This window comes from Clarias gariepinus, chromosome 7 (genome assembly GCF_024256425.1).
Source record: "Clarias gariepinus isolate MV-2021 ecotype Netherlands chromosome 7, CGAR_prim_01v2, whole genome shotgun sequence".
Classification (NCBI taxonomy): Eukaryota; Metazoa; Chordata; class Actinopteri; order Siluriformes; family Clariidae; genus Clarias; species Clarias gariepinus.
Window position 1 is genome coordinate 4,462,501 of NC_071106.1, and position 16,498 is coordinate 4,478,998.

Genomic DNA, 16,498 nt, shown 5'->3' on the forward strand with positions numbered 1-16,498 from the left:
TTACATTTACAACAAATGTGATTTTTTTATTTTAAAATAAACGTGTTATGCTGTGTTTAATAGTGATAACTTTTTAATACATTCTAAATAATAAAAATCTAATTAGAAGCAGCTGATTTTATAATTCAATTGAATCCTATAATGAAAAATAAATGAATTAATAAAATAATTAGAAAATTTTACACGTAAATTTTCAAAATGAAGAAAATATATAAAGTTTTTTCTTTTTTAAACAATTTAAGTTTTTCACTATTAAACATTTATATTTCTCCTTTTTTTACTTATTATAATAATATGATACATGTTACACAACACAGAAAGGAAAATAGATATTTATTATGATGATGGTGATAATGTGTGTGTGTAAAAAAGTGATTGGTGGGGGAGGGGGGGTGGCCTGTGGGGGTTGTGTGTGTGTGTGTGTGTGTGTGTGTGTGTGTGTGTGTGTGTGTGTGTGTGTGTGTGAGCCTCTGAAACAAACTTTTATTTCTTCTCAAAACATCTGTAATTAAATTAAACCTGAGCAGCTGGGCCACATGTTGGAGACAGCTGCCGCGTGTAAGCTGAGGAAAAGACACCTCTGTGTGTGTGTGTGTGTGTGTGTAGGAGGGAGTAGTAGTAGTAGTAGTAGTAGTGACAAGACATGCTCTGACTATTTCCTCTCTCTCTCTCTCTGAAGGCTGTTAAAAGGCAGCGCTGTCTGTCTATTGATTGTCGGAGAAAAGCTGCAGTGAGAGCTGAAGCTGAGCTGCAGGGGGTTCTGTGTGTGTGTGTGTGTGTGTGTGTGTGTGTGTGTGTGTGTGTGTGTGTGCTGAAAATCAACTGAAACGCCAATGGACATTTTTTAACACAAATAAACTGAAACTCTATGCTGTTCAGCTCCTTCGTGATATAAAATTATTTTCATATAAACATGTTATGTTTGTTTATTATTTTGCCCCTCACGTCGCTGTACATCTCTCTCTCTCTCTCTCTCTCTGCCCATCTGCCCTTTGCTTTGACCTCTGACCTTTTCTGAACCTGGGGCAGCACTCCCACCGCGTGTCCCGGCTCCGCACGGCCGGGGTCAGAACTGCGCCGTTACCCCGCTGGATTCGATTCAGATCAGAATGACATCACTTTCTGCTGAACTTCCTTTCATGAGGTGACGTGCGAGAAAAAACATGTTGGTGTTTTTAAGCTGTGTAGTCAGTTTGGTACATTAAACAAGTGAATATATCCGTGTGTTGCTCATGGGAATCACCCGTCACTCCCTGATACCATCTCACGATTCTTAGGTACCGATTCGTTTACAATTGCGATTCTGTTTTATAGATATCCCTACTCAATATTATATTTTCAAGCAATTTTGTTGCATTTGTTACTTTTTTTAAAGTTTAGTTTAATTAGTTTAGTTAATTTAGTTTAATTGAGTAATTAAATGAGGCCTGTTCCTTATAACATTAGTTTTCTCAATTTAAAAGCAAGTGCAGCATTTAAACAAATAAAAAACTAACTCCCGATATAAGAGTTTAACATTTACCAGGGCAGCGCGTATCTCAGTCATCCGCCATAAATTATTATAAAGGGATTATAAAGGGAGGCTGATCAAACTAATAATCAGACAATTCCGATCACTGAAATAAATAATGTTTTTTAAAAGTGTCACACTGGAGACACATACTGCCACAACAACAAAAATCGCGATTTATAACTGAATTGATTTAGTAGCTTTTAATAATTTAAAACCTGTAACGAAGCTGCTTGAGACGAATCAGACAATAAACGTTGCTGCTCTTGACTCGAACCCTGATGCTTAAAAACCTAACAAAATGGAATCGACTGTCTGCTTCACAGATCAACTAAATACAGCAAACATGTTGTTTCTCCAATAAGAGGCGACATCTGTGTGGGAAATGTCCGACAGCATTCATTTCAGCTTGTTTTTCCTCAGAGGACGATAGAAAAACCACCACCACCACCACCAAGGTGGAGAGAGAGAAACGACCCCAGGACCACGTGTGTATTCGATCCCGTCCGGATGAGGCTACTGGGCTGAAACCAGGGTGCAGTGTGAGCGGTGCTTCCTCTCGTCACACCTCATTAGCGTGTCTGGTGTGTAGGATGGAGAAAGTGTGTGTCCTGAGAGACAGACTGGAAGGCAGGGAAGAATAGTGCACTCTGGGTAATCCTTGGATCACCCAGATTCTTCCTGATCTGTGTGCACGAAAGTCATTTTTGTTCCCCTCCAGACAGACCAGGGGAAAAACTTTTTGGCACTAAAGTACACCACTTCATTTACTCTTTTTTTTCGTGACTTTCTCAGTCACACTTTTTTTTCTTTAGACAAATATAGTGGTGAAAAAAAAGAAAAGAAAAAAAAGCTTTGAGGCGGAGAGGAGGAGAAGGAATGCGGCGCTGAGAAGCTCAACAAATCAATCAGTCGATGGGTTCGTGAGTGTCCGAGAGCGGCCTCTCTCTCTCTCTCTGTAGCCAATCGCAGGCTGACCCCGACCCCGCACAACACACACACAGACACACCCTTTTGCCTTGAGCCTTATGGCCGGGGAAAAATGGAGAGGCAAATAGGTTTTGAGGGGGAGGGGGAGGGGTAAGAGAAAGGGCGAAAGAATTCTCGGACCCTTATCTGCGTAAATCACTCGGCGTGTGCTCTCGGGACGAGAGAGTGTGATCTGCCCCTCTGACCCTCTCAGTATTCAGGGATTGTGGGAGATTGAATTCTTAGCGTGGCTCTCTACGTGGTGGGTCAGTTTGTTTTTTAAAGGAGAAAAAAAAAGAGTGAAGAGACGAGCGTCCCGGTCTAAATTCACACAGTCTTTATATTTATCTGTGATAAAAAGATTTTTTTTTGTGTTCACAGTGTGACGTGTCTGTTCTCCCACACATTTATTGACAAAAAAAAGTCACTTACGCTTATCTTGCTTTGACATTTAAACCACGGCTCATGATGCATGGAAGCAAAAAACTAAAAAAATATCAAACTGAGCTTGTGCTTTTGAGTCTTTTTCCCCCGTTACTTCTCTCCCTCTCTCGTCTCCCAACGTACAGCCCCTTGAGCAATTTGCGCTGACCTCTGACCTTTTTGACCGCCGCCCGAGGAAAAACCATGGAAACCTTTCATGTCCGGTACACGAGGAAATAAAATAAAGGGGTGCCTGGAGGTCCGGTCCGCTAGGGATCGGGCGAACTTTTCATTCATTTTATTACACACTGCTAATTAAATATCACTTGTCTCTACCTCACACACACACACACACACACACACACTGACACCCGGGAGCACGCTTTAACTCGCTGTGCATGTTTCTTTCTTAAACCGTGCCTGAAAGTTTAGGCGCCCTCATTAAACCTCAAAAAAATTAGTGCTTTTTTCCTTCTTCCGTTTTTTTCCTTTGATCTTAGTGAGTCATGGTGTTTCCTCCGGATGCCGGGACACTGAGACGGAGGTCCGGCGGGCGACATTCCGAGCCCTCGAGCTACGGTTTGAGTAAAGATCAGGATCGGGGAACGCTAAGGCGTGTCGCTAATGGTTCGTCGTGACACGCGAGCGCTCCGTCTTAACTGAGAGACTTGACCCTGTATGGACTCGCCTGTTTTTAATATATTTATTTATTTAACACACAGAAGGACGGTGATTCCTAGTGTAATTAAAACAATATCTTCCCTAAGAGAGGTTAAGGACACACAACCTGTGCGATGATATTTTAAAAGTCAAAAAAGACAACAACAACAAAAAAAAAAAACACTAGACGTTACTTGGGAAAGTTAGTGTGACACAATATAATAATATTATTATTAATAATAATAATAATAATAATAATAGTTTAATATAGACTAATGGGCTTACCAGAGCCAGACTGTTTTTTATTTTCTTTATAATTGACTTATTAACTGAATTAAACAAGTTTGCATGTTTAATAAATAGACTAAAAGTTATAAGAATCTGTTTTTGACATCTGTTTTTTTTTTAGTTACTTAGTAACTAATCAATCATTTCAAACAAACAACATGTGACACATTAAAACTTCAGTCAACATTAACAACTACTTTAGAAAGTTCTAGAAACGTAAAGAAACTTCTTCGTGAACGAACAATAAATAAAATCACAGAATTCGTTTGTACTTTGACCAACTTTTTTTCGTCCACTTTTTTACTAATGCACTGATTCTGAAATGTCATATGTGTGTGTGTTTGTCTGTGTGTGTGTGTGTGTGTGTGTGTGTGTGTGTGTGTGTGTGTGTGAGTGCTCTGGTGACAGATATTTCTTTTGGCTGAAGGTGAGAAGACAAGAGGGCAAAAGGTCCAAAAGGTCCACACATGTGGAACCATTAATCTTCCTGTCCCCTTAACACCCCCTACACACACACACACACACACACACACACCTATACACTCTGAAACCTGCTTACAACATTCCAACAACAGTCTTGAAACACCAACTCTGTCCATTGATCTATTTAAAACTATACTTACTATAAACACATACACACACACACACACACACACGTTTCTCCTTTAACATTTTCTGCTACGGTTTGCATAATTGCTCTTCCTTGGATGACTGAAAGGCCAGATGTCGCGAGGTTTGGTCACTCATCTCACCCTTGGTGAAGAGCTTTTTCTTTCGCCTGTGGTGGACAAGGGGGCAGTTGAGGGCAGTTATGTGTGTGTGTGTGTGTGTGTGTGTGTGTGTGTGTGTGTGTGTTTGGGGAGGGGGGGGGAGCTACGGGGGGACAAAAGGCTGGGGAGAGAAAGGCTTTTTCATTTGTTCTGCTCAGCAAAGCGATTGCATGGAGACCAGTAGCTCCTTTCACTCCAGGAGCACAATAAAGTTAGGCATTCAGGGGGCAAAAAGACACACACACACACACAGAGGGGGGGATGGGGAAGAGAAGAAAAATATATAAAGTGTTTCTATGTTATCAGTATCTGGGTGATCTTCTGCCTGCTGGACCTCTCGAGTGTTCCTCAGGTAGCTGAAGCTCTGTGTGTTTTTTACGAGATAGCAGACCTGCTCTAAACACGCCTGTAAAACAAGCCAGTAAACACGAGCTTTACTGCAGATACACACCTCATTAGTAGAGGGAAGCTCACACACACACACACACAGGTGACCCCAAGTGAGAGAGAGAGAGGGAGGGAGGGACATGATCATTTAACGCTACAGTCTCACAGTCTACTGTACTAACGGTGTGTGTTGTGGGGGGGGTTTATAACAGCATTTGTTGCTTTTTTTTTGCAGAAATGTTACGCAATTGTGTGAGTCTCACTGCTCCTGTTTTACAGCTTCGACCCCCTACAGGCCCTGAGAGAGAGAGAGAGAGATTGTGTGTGTGTGTGTGTGTGTGTGTGTGTTTGTGTTATGGATGGCTGAGAAACGAAAACTTATTACATCATGTGTCTACGTGCTGCATTTTCACATGACGCCGCACCAAATCGCGACTTTTGTAATCGAATTGAAATTTTGTAAAATTGTAATAAAAGTTAAAACTAATAAAGTGATAATAAAGATAAAGATGCGCCTTATATCCGTTCAGTTAATTCTTAGCAATGGTATGTTATCAGTTTCTCCCTGAAAACCTGTTTTGAAACCTCCAGCCGCGGCACTGAAACTGGAGACTCCTTCTGCCGTCGCTAAATGAATCTCTTTACACTGAGCGTTTGCCTCGCGACTTATTGCGAATGACGTGTTACTACAGACCTGAAAACGTGACGGTCTGCTGTTAAAAAAAAGAAATAAAAACACCAACTAATCAGCACTAAACAGCACAACTTATGAACCAATCAGAATCCAGAATTAAACACCTTTCATAACTCTTACAAAACAGCAAGGTCATCGACGCTATACATGCTGTGCTTGTGTGAATGATGAATGATGTCGCATTACCCCACCATGACACACTTATTCACACACACACTCCTAAAAGCGAGAAGGGGTGACCGTGATTTGGCGACATTGAAAGGCTCCTCACCCCGAGCCTAACCTTTTAAACCTTCATTTACACACCAATAGAGGTGTATTCTCAGGACCTCACTCACTTCCAAACCCAGCACTGAACTCATCACCTCCCCTCACCTCCCCTCCCAAAAGTTTGGGGACTATCTGAGGTCAGTCTTGGTTCGGGTTCGTCAATCAGAGCTGGCCAATCACAGGCTCCTGTGAGCGTGTGTATGTAGAAGAGGGCGGATAGTGAACCCGGCTAGTGATTAGCTAATATACAAGTAATCCAATGGTTTTTCCTTCGAGGTGGGCGTGGCTAGACATATAGACATGTGTGTGTGGAAGAAACAAAACCGAAAGTGTGACACAGCATGGCTCACTCCAGAAACATGAAAGTAGACTATGAAATACAAGGAAATAAACACGACCATCAAAGTCCGAATTGTCCACGTGTTTAACGTAGTCACTGAAAACTGACAATGAATATAACTGAAATGCTATGGACATCAAATTACTGCACATACGGCTTGAAACTGAAGTTGTAATTCAGTACGCCATCAGTCACATATGTTAATAAAACGTGATGTTAGTGTCTCAAAAGTAAATGTTCAACACATTGCAAAAGCCCTAAAACTACCTTGCACAGATTCTACACTCTTCCTCATGGAATCTAACCCACAGCCAGGTGACCCAGAGATAAAACCCTTGTCCTCAGGAATATATAATCGATTCGGGTAATTCTGGATTGACCCGATTGTTGAGGATTTCAGAAAGGACCGCTGAACTTACTTGCGATAGTCAGGCGAGCTTTCTGGCTCAGGATAGCTCCGTATTTGTTCTGAGCAAGGCACTGGTACGACCCTTCGTCCGATTTGTCTCCCTTTCGGCTTTCGGTCTCCGAGATGAAGAGCGAGCCGTTGGTAAGTTTGTGGACGCGGTCCGACTCGAGGACAGGTGATCCGTTTTTTAGCCAGCGGATCTGGATGGGAAGCTCGCCCTGAGCCTGGCAGTCCATGATCACCGGGTCTTTACGCAGGACCGTGGCATCTCGGGGCTCCTTAACGAAAAACAACTCGCTGAAACACCGCACACCTGAGGAGACGGACAGAGAGCAGGAGTGAGAGTTACCATGTGATGTTGTCAATGTGTGATTGGACTGAGAGGGTTTTAGTTTTGTTATGAGGAAACATCATTGGAAGGAAAAGTAACTCTTTGAAGTTTTTGATTTTCCACCAATAATTTTTTTTTATTTATTACTGACTTGTCTTCCGTCTAATAGTTAAATAGTTCAGTGCTTTACAGATTGTGGATTTTATTTCAGATCGTATTTAAATGATTCCTGGTTGAAAAACTAAAGAACTTTGCCGAACGTTAACGTGGCCTCAAAAGATCATGTGTTTCAGTGACCGTATGTCTTTGAGGATTACACTTCACGCTGGTCTAATCCGGTTATTCATGCCTCCTAATGTCTGGCACCTGGGAGGAGGGTGACTCTATCCATCCTTAAAATGATTTATAACACTCTTTGCATGAAATCTGGAAAAGTCACTAAAACGACACACAGGCTTGGGCTTCACATCATCAGCTCCTAGGAGACGGTAAAACGTCTGAGGGTGTAAATTATTTAAAGTACATAATCAGACCTTAAGTACCAGTACTCGTGCACATTAGCAGATTTAATATATAGTACGGACTTAAGATACAAAACGTAATGTCACTTTAATGTCTTAATCTAAATATACAGCTTTATTTTTTACTTTATATCCAAAAGAGCAAGAAATAAAGTTTCATAATCTTATCTGAGATATACGCCAAACTTGACTGGAAGATTGTAAAACTTCGTTCCACATCTTGAAAAATTATGCACATGTAATTTGTACAGACATGTAATAAAATTATTATTAAACTTATCACTAATGGTCTGTGAGCAAACCTACACATATTCAAAGACACCATTTCTATACCTAAACATCTTCAAGTAGTGTGTTACAATATTTTGTCACATCTGCCACCTGGAAATAAGCCTTGCCACCCTGGTTGCCCCCCCACATGCCATGTCTAAGAGGTTTATCACTGTTATGCAGATTAAAGAAACCTGTAACTTAAATATACAATTGTTTACTTAAATAGCAGCTGTAGTAGTAATTTTGAACTATGAAGTACTGATAAAGTCCATAATATTATATAATTACTGTATGTGGCTGATATTCTGCAAATACACCTCCACTCTATGTGAAGTTAGGTCTAGAACTAGGTAAAGGACACGGAGAAACTTTTTGGGGCTAATTTTAGAAGATAAGATAGTTTTAGAAGATCTAAGATAAAAATGTTAAAGCAAACTATTTAAATAGAATTCCTTAGAGATGGCAAACAAATGGTTATGGCAAACTACGAAAAACAAGTGTGGATAATGAATCTGTATGGAATATTAAAACAGTTCTGATTTTTGGTGTGTGCGTAGGTCAACAAATGGCATGTTTAACTTCAAGAGAGAAATTAAGTCTGAAGTAAGGCTCAGTAAATTGTACAGGTGAAAATTAATTCTACAGAAATGAACACAAGCTTTTTAGGCCAGGTGAGGGAATTAATGACAAAATTATAAACTAAATTACACTGTCAGTGTTATTTTATAAATGGCAGTGCTTTTTAGGTCTTTGCCAGCCCAGGCCCACCTTTGCCACCCTGTGAGTATAAATCTGGACACTTATAGTTACAATTAGCTTGTAGCTATAGCTAGTTTTATAAGCTTTAACAATTTCGTAAGTTTGTTTTTATTTCTGTTGTATTTAAGTTGCATAAAATTACATATTTTAAACATGTCACTTTATGTAACTTGTATGTAAATTATTTCTGTTTAGATCACATTTAATGATTATAATATATATGAAAAAAAATTTGTCATTTTATGCAACCAAAATACAACAGAAATAAAACAAGCTCAAAAACTGTTAAATAAAAAAATGTTAATCAAAAAAACAAGTTCAAAATTGTTAAATACTTATCATGTGATTTTATTTTACCTAAACACAACAGTATACACACACACACACACACACTTTTCTGAGGTATAAAAATGGTTAAATACTAGCTATAGCTACAAGCTAACTCTACTATGACTAAGGATAGTATAATTGCAAAACTAGACTGCTTCTAAACTAATTTAGAGTAAAATAATATAAAATACGAAAAACTAGAAGCCTGAAACTACACCATCCTCATGAAATAATTAATTAACTAATAAATATATATATCTATATATATATATATATATATATATATATATATATATATATAAAATAATAAAAAAGGTAAGCAAATAAGTTAAAAGACACAAAAAAGCGACATCTAGCGGCCTGAGGAGGAAACGACGAGCGCTCTGGCACAGGTTCGAGTTGCGCACGTGCGCCCCGCGAGCGCGTCAAGGAGGAGGATAGATAAATGAAAATCCGCGCTCGCGCTCTCCGGACGAGGAGTGATGTCAGGGCAAAAGTGCCGCACGCGCGCGTTTAAATTAGATTCAAATATTAACGTGTAAAACGGTCACTTTTCCAGTTAAACGGTTTCTGTATGTGAGGTTGAAGTGGATTGTTAAGAGTTATTGTAGGTTAGAGCAACAGAGTGAACATGTTTCACACACTTTACGCAGAGTCTGAGTAAAAATTAACAGTAACCTGTCTAAGCGGTTAAAGAGTCTCTATTTCTCTTACCTGGCAGGAACACTGCGAGAAACAGCAGCGGGGGAAATAATATCCTTTTAAAACGCGCCATTTACTGGAGCTGTCCGCGCATGCTAGCTGTCTGTACAGAGGCTGCTCTCTCTCTAACACAACCTCCTCTCTTCTCTCTCATTCACACACTGACCCTCACACACACACACACACACACTGAGCTGGTGACCAGAGAGCCTGAGGACTAGCTTCTGCAGCGGATGGACACCTACAGAGCGCAGAGTACCGTCACCATGGCAACGACACGCCCCGCCCTTCATAGAATCACCAAATTAGGCAAACTGATCAGCTGTTCATTTCCTCAGTGCTAATGAATAAGCCTTTAATTAAGGCTTAATTAGTTTGTAATTGATCATTAAGCTTAGTATATACTTGGAATTTAAATCTGGGTTTGAACAGACAATCAATAATAAACAAAATATATTAATGTATCCAATAAAAAAAAAACTCTAATGTACTCTAATGTACCTGACACCTGGCTAGATTGCTTCTTTTCATCAATTTACTTTGATGACAAACTGTTTAAAAAAGAAAAAGGGAAACAAAAAATTTACTTGGTGCACTACACAACAAATCTATTTAGGATAACACTTAAGTATTTAAACTCTGATTTAGAGTAAGCCTTCAGTAACACTACCAATAAATAATATTAAATACAATTTCAAAGATGTTACATAACTGTAATATTCACTGTACTGAAGCGCACCGAAGCATGACTTTTGCACACCGTTACACCTCTGTGATCTAATGATGGAAAAACATTACTGCCTAATTTTACAGAATGTTTACAGTACATGTTTACACTGTAAAAAATAGTTTTTATTTGGATCATCATCATCATCATCATCCCCTGTCTCATCAGTCGTTGTCGTCTATGCACTCCGCTAATCTCTTTATATAACTCTGTTTTTTTAGAAACCCAGCTATAGGGACATCCAAAGTGTTTTTCAGGATGACAAAACAAACATAGCACCAATATCAGTTACTTTGAGTATCAGCTTATAGCAATGTGATACCAGTGAGAACATTTACTGGCACAGTTAAGTGGAACTGGGGTTATACGTAGCTCGACTAGATCACTTAATTTGACTACTGTCCTTGTCCCAGTATATAAGCACGGCAGGGGAATTAAATTATTGACAGAATTATGTCCGTCTCCACTATGATAGGTGTAGATAGACATGAGCGCTTGCTCAGCTTGTTAGTATTATAAGCTTGTAGGTATTGAATACCAGCTTGCCCTATTACATCACAGACCAAAACTGTGTTAGTCTGACTAACCGACTAGGCTTTAAAATAAATGAAATCGTACTATATTGAACTTCTCAAAATCAGACTAGCAAATCCAGTTAATGCAGTTGTGAGTCAAGATACTGTTTCACGTAAAACTTAATCTGATATGGAAATCAGGCTAGGTGCCCCACGCAAGACCTACCCTGAGCTTTGATCTGGAAGTCCAACAAAAAAAATACGGTGGTGTCATCTGCTTTCAAATAACACCATAACCACAAGCGATGTTACATTTGTAGAAAAAAAAAATCTTACAGCAAATATGAAATGTATAGCGCTGCAAAAGTTGTCAATGTTTTTATCACTTGACATGCTACCAGTTTACCGCTAGCTACCTTGCATATCTGTATACTGAGACAAGGACAATTATAAATGTAGTCCAATTTAAAATAAATTTACCAGAATAACGCAACATCATGTAAACATTGTGAGTGTCATCTTAATGGCCAAGCTTCTGGTGAGGAGTCGACAGAAAACCCCTCACAAAAACCCTGTTTAAAGATTTACATGCCATTTTGATTTCCAATGAGATGAAACGTTCTGCAGTAATCAGTGTTACAAACACACACACTGACTGAGAATCTGTATAACCTCATCGCAGCTTCAACTAGCGATTTGATGGCGCTTTAATTTCCATACTTGAGTGTGGGAAAAGGGAGTTCTCGCTGATCAGACCTCACAGCTGGCCTTTTGTGTTGCGAGTCCGAGGGTCCGAGGGAGGTCAGGTCACTCTCCTTCTCCACACTGAAATAAGGGGAGGATCAATAATTTTGTGTACTGTCCAGCTGCCCCGTTCTGCCTTATCAATGCTCTGATTTGAAGAACATAAACACACACACACACATGGTTTCATCACCAGCTGGGCTTCTGTACTTGATTGGAGTGGGAACTACAAAATAAAAGGTCGAGATCTGTCTTTGGTTCAATGTAAGCAATGCACGTACTGCAAGTGTGCAAACTGTATACCAGACACTTTCCTGCTTTAGTTTATATTAACAAGTCATAAACTCCAGCATTAATTACCTCTGCGCTGTCGAATGATCAAATCTGATTAGTCCGAAGAATTTGAGTTGTTCTAATACATTATCACTTTAACAATAAACAGTATCGTCTCTGATATGTTGAAGTCTATTGTCAGGAGGATTGTCCTTGATATTGGAACGAGTCCCCAATGACAGCGCTTTCTACCAGTAACTAAGTAGGTCTAAAGTTCCTGACATCTTTTGGACAGACAAGGTTGGGACAAGTTGTGTCTTATTAACATTAATAAAGGGAACGAGGGAATAGAAAGAGATAAAAGTATATCCTGTATACAGGGTCATGGGGAGCCTGGAACCTGTCCTAGGCACAAAGCGAGGTACAGTCTGGATGGGGTGCCAATCCATCACAGGGCACACACACTACACCACTTAGCCTAATCTACAGGTCTTTGGACTGTGGGAGGAAACCAGAGTACCCGAAGGAAACCCAGCACAGGGAAGAACATGCAAACTCCATGCACACAGACCCTGAGGCGGGAATCGAACCCCCGACCCTAGAAATGCGAGGCAACAGTGCTTAATGTTCTTTAATAAATAACGAATTGCAGTTTAATTAATAGCAAGTTGAAGACAATTCACTGCAGTATAACAGGAGCAAAACACCGCAATATGTTTCCTTAGGAACAGCGCATAATCCAAAGCATACATCATCAGTCATACATGGTGGAGGCAGTGTTATGGCATAAGCGTGTATGGCTGCGAGTGGACCCGGGAATCGGCATGTAACTCGCCGTTTCAGTTAGGAATGTGGAGAAAGCTTCAGACACACACACTTCCTCTGTGCGTTACCATGGAGCCGTAGGTGGCTCGGATACCTATTGCTGCTGTGGAAATTTCACACACTGAAAATGATCATCTTCAGTTTATCCCAGGACACTTTGCACACAAAGGCAAAAGGGTGCCAATCCATCGCAGGGCACACACCACACACACTACGGGCACATTGGAGAACACCAGCTCATCTGCATGTCTTTGGATTGTGGGAGGAAACAGGAGTACCCGAAAGAAACCCACCAAGAACGGGGAGAGCCTTCACAGACCCGAGGTGACACTTGTATCCTCGACCCTGGGGGTGCGGGGCCGCAGTGCTAACCACTAAAGCCACCATGCCGCCACTACGGAAATTAAATATCGAGCTTTTATTGAAGCAGAAACAAAATGTACACTATTGAAATGCGTATATCTTGAAAAGAAATTATTTGAGTCATTTGCAAGATGTACAGAGAAATGATTACCGTGCTGTTTTTTTTCACCAGCCTATATGATTGTAAGGATTTATTGATTAAATTGTTTTTTTTTTTAGTAAATCAAACTATTGCATTAATTACAAATTCAAATTAATATGATGTAATCCTTGATAATAATGATAATACATTTCATCAATCTCTTTTTTCCAGATTGATGGGAAACTTTCCACTTTTGGTGAGACCATTCACAGTTTCCTGTGGTTTGGAATCGTACTTTCCATGGCTGAGTACCCTGTGTAGTCCACTTCTCAGGGAACTACAGTACCAGCTGATTGGAACACAGCTAAAGAACCTTACAAACATTAGTAAACAAACATTGCAGGTATTTAATCTTTATTCATCACCCTTTCCCCCGTGTGTGTGTGTGTGTGCGTGTTCCACTTTGGCCTCTCTAACTGCCAATATGCAAATATATTTGGGGTCAGAGGTCACCATGCCGATGGCAGATCAATACAAGAAGTAGTAAGAATCATGGTATGAAAAGCAAAAAGATCCGGCATGGGACAGGGACCATATCAATCAGCGCACGCCGGTTCTAGAGCCCGGAGCCCCTCCCCCGCCCCGTTGACCCTTCAGGGTCCGAGAGGCTGAATAGGATGGTGTGTGTCCTGTTACCTGACCTCTCGGGTAGGGTGGAGGGGCGAAGAAGGGAAAAAAAGGAAAAAGAGAAAGGGGGGGATGGGAGAGTTAAAGAAGAAGAAAACAAGCCCCGTGTCAGTCACTACTTTTATAAAAGGGGCTCAGAAACTTTCAGGATTCAGTGATTTTACGTTACCGAAAGCAGAACTTCACTCTTATCCATGTTAGACATGTGACCTTTACAAAGCTAAACCCAGGCACTGCCTACGTTATCGTACGCTAATATTACTCTCATTCATAGTGTCATTTATACTAATCATTAATGTTAATGTGCTCATTATAAATCATTACTGTCGCTATAGGAACACTTCACACACACCACGGTCTCGCCACGTAACCTAAGACTAATAATGAACAAAGAACAAAGGTTTTGGACATAAACAAACAAACCAAAAAGAAAATAAATAAATAAAAACTTGTGTGTCCATACGGAGAGGTTTTCTTTAAGGACAAGTTTTGCATAACATTTAAGGAAGGAGTCTCCAGTGTCAGCTGTAACTTTCAAAACTTTCTAAAACTTTCAACGCTTTCCAAAGTTTCTCAGCTCAGGAACCCTCAGAGTTACTTATTATTTATTAGATAAAAGAAATAATAATAAAAAAAGCAACTTTTTGTCATTTTCAGTGTTTAGATTAGTAGAAACCACACTTATTGATGTGTGTGTGTGTGTGTTTGTGCTTATACACTAATGTGATAACTACCTCCCTGACCATGCAGTGTATCTACAAACCACTGGAGTGTGTAAATACCCTGCAGTAAAGCGCCCTCATGTGGTAACACACCATATTGCCCGAGTCAGTGTAAGATGAAATATGATTAAATAGAGAAAAGAAAAAAAAAAAACAATACAGAATGAGGTAATATATATATATATTTTTATTTTTATTATGTATTTGTTTCCCCAAAAATATGTTGCCAAGAACACTGGCACAAAACCCGATTAAACCATTATGATTTATATTCCAGATTAAAGGCATATTTATTTTCATTTTATTTTATAATAGACATTTTTGCCCTGTTATATTGATAAAAATGTTAGACCAGAGTGGGGAAAAAAATAAAAAAATAAAATTTATTTAAAAAAAAGAAAATAAGATTGTGAAAGTATAGCCAAATTATCTATTCATTTAATTATTATTTATTTTGTTTATTTAACCGTTAATTAATTTTTTTTTCTGTTTATAAAAATCTAAATGCAAAAACTACTCTTCGGAATTAATATTTATTCGCAGATATAATTTGTGTTGATTATTCATTATTTATAAGGACTATAATTCTTAAGATAATTATTTATTTATCATTTTATTTATGTTTTATTTCATCCCCTGGTCCTCTACACGGTAACTCTGTACAAGTGCTGATAAAACTTCTGATCAGTTTAGGGGAAAATTAGTTTTGCTTTTTGAAAAGAACAAAGATTTGTTTTAACATGAAGCAACAAAACAGGAGTTTAACAGTCTGATAAATTTTCCATAGCGAGAAAAAGAGAAAGTGCTTACGCTCAGCATGTAAACATATCCGAGAAGAGATAAAGATTTCTTCCGGGAGATCAAAGCGTGAGCCGGGACAGAGACCCGGGCTCGTATTAAGACTCGTTCTATTGTTACAAAAGGTGTTAAGGTACAAAAATTTGATATGCAGATTAAAAAGAGTTTAGACCTTGCGTTTCCTGAAGCGAGCCGCTGGTGAACTCGGGTTCGCATAAAAAACGCTGTGTTAAAGGAATAAACCGAGAAGGAAGCAGAAAGAAAAGACAAGGTAAAGACGAAGACACAAGCGTGTGTAACGAATCCTGCCACCAAACCCTGAGACGGAGGCAAAAACTTCTGAACGCTTCTTCAAACCGCCGAAACACTGCTTATGAGTATTAATATCAAGCGTGATATAGTGATATATATATACTGTATATATATATATATACACAATTATAGACAAGTTTATATTGTGTCGAATAACTGCAAATGGTACAGTGCATTATACAGGCTGTTAGTTCGTTTAAAAAACACTGAAAATTCTGTCCAAGAACAACAAAAACCTGCAGACAGTTCACATTAAAAAGCTTACACCGTTGTGCAATATAATCTAGACCGTATATCTTTGTGCTGAGGATAAAACCTGGGGTTTAATAAGTCTACACGTGTGTACGTCCGTGTAAAGGTGGCAGAAAGCCGCGAGCTGGCGGTGCAGAGCCTCACGATAGCGCAGTGACGACGTAGTGATAGCGTAGTGGAGTATTCTGTAGCTCAGGCTTCCTCCGCACCACCCTGATCTCTGACGGGCGTGTCACCCCGACGTGCCTCGGATGCCCGATACGCCCTCCGTGCCCCGGTCTCCACGGTGACGCCGTCGCCATGACGCTGCTAGTCGACTCCGTCGAAGCCCTGAGTGTTCTCGATGGCGATGTTCAGCTTCTCACGGAGCTCCTCGAACGACTCGTACGGAGGCAGGTCCAGACGGTTAAAGCTGAGGCAGAGGCACAGAGAGGACATGAGTGAAACCTTGACTTTTAAACATGAGTGTGTAAGTATTCACACCCCCATTGCTGTGAAACTCCTACATCAGCCATGATGATGAATTAGTATTGCAGTTAGAGGTGTGAAAGCATTGCATGAT

General features: G+C 39.8%; 2 protein-coding genes across 5 annotated transcripts in view; both read right to left on the reverse strand.

The window, feature by feature from the left end:
- The window catches only part of prtga (protogenin homolog a (Gallus gallus)), a 31,209-nt gene extending 21,500 nt beyond the window's left edge, over positions 1-9,709 (reverse strand). The window contains exons 1-2 of the mRNA XM_053499777.1: positions 9,649-9,709; positions 6,731-7,033 (exon numbers count right to left, since the gene is read on the reverse strand). Coding sequence (XP_053355752.1) covers positions 6,731-7,033; positions 9,649-9,709 — 364 coding nt within the window. The remainder of the gene's footprint in view (positions 1-6,730; positions 7,034-9,648) is intronic.
- Positions 9,710-14,745: 5,036 nt separating this feature from the next.
- The window catches only part of nedd4a (NEDD4 E3 ubiquitin protein ligase a), a 49,924-nt gene continuing 48,171 nt past the window's right edge, over positions 14,746-16,498 (reverse strand). For all 4 annotated transcript variants that reach the window (XM_053499776.1, XM_053499775.1, XM_053499773.1 and 1 more), the window contains one exon: positions 14,746-16,348. In XM_053499776.1, the coding sequence (XP_053355751.1) occupies positions 16,246-16,348 (103 nt within the window). In that variant the 3' untranslated portion in view covers positions 14,746-16,245. The remainder of the gene's footprint in view (positions 16,349-16,498) is intronic.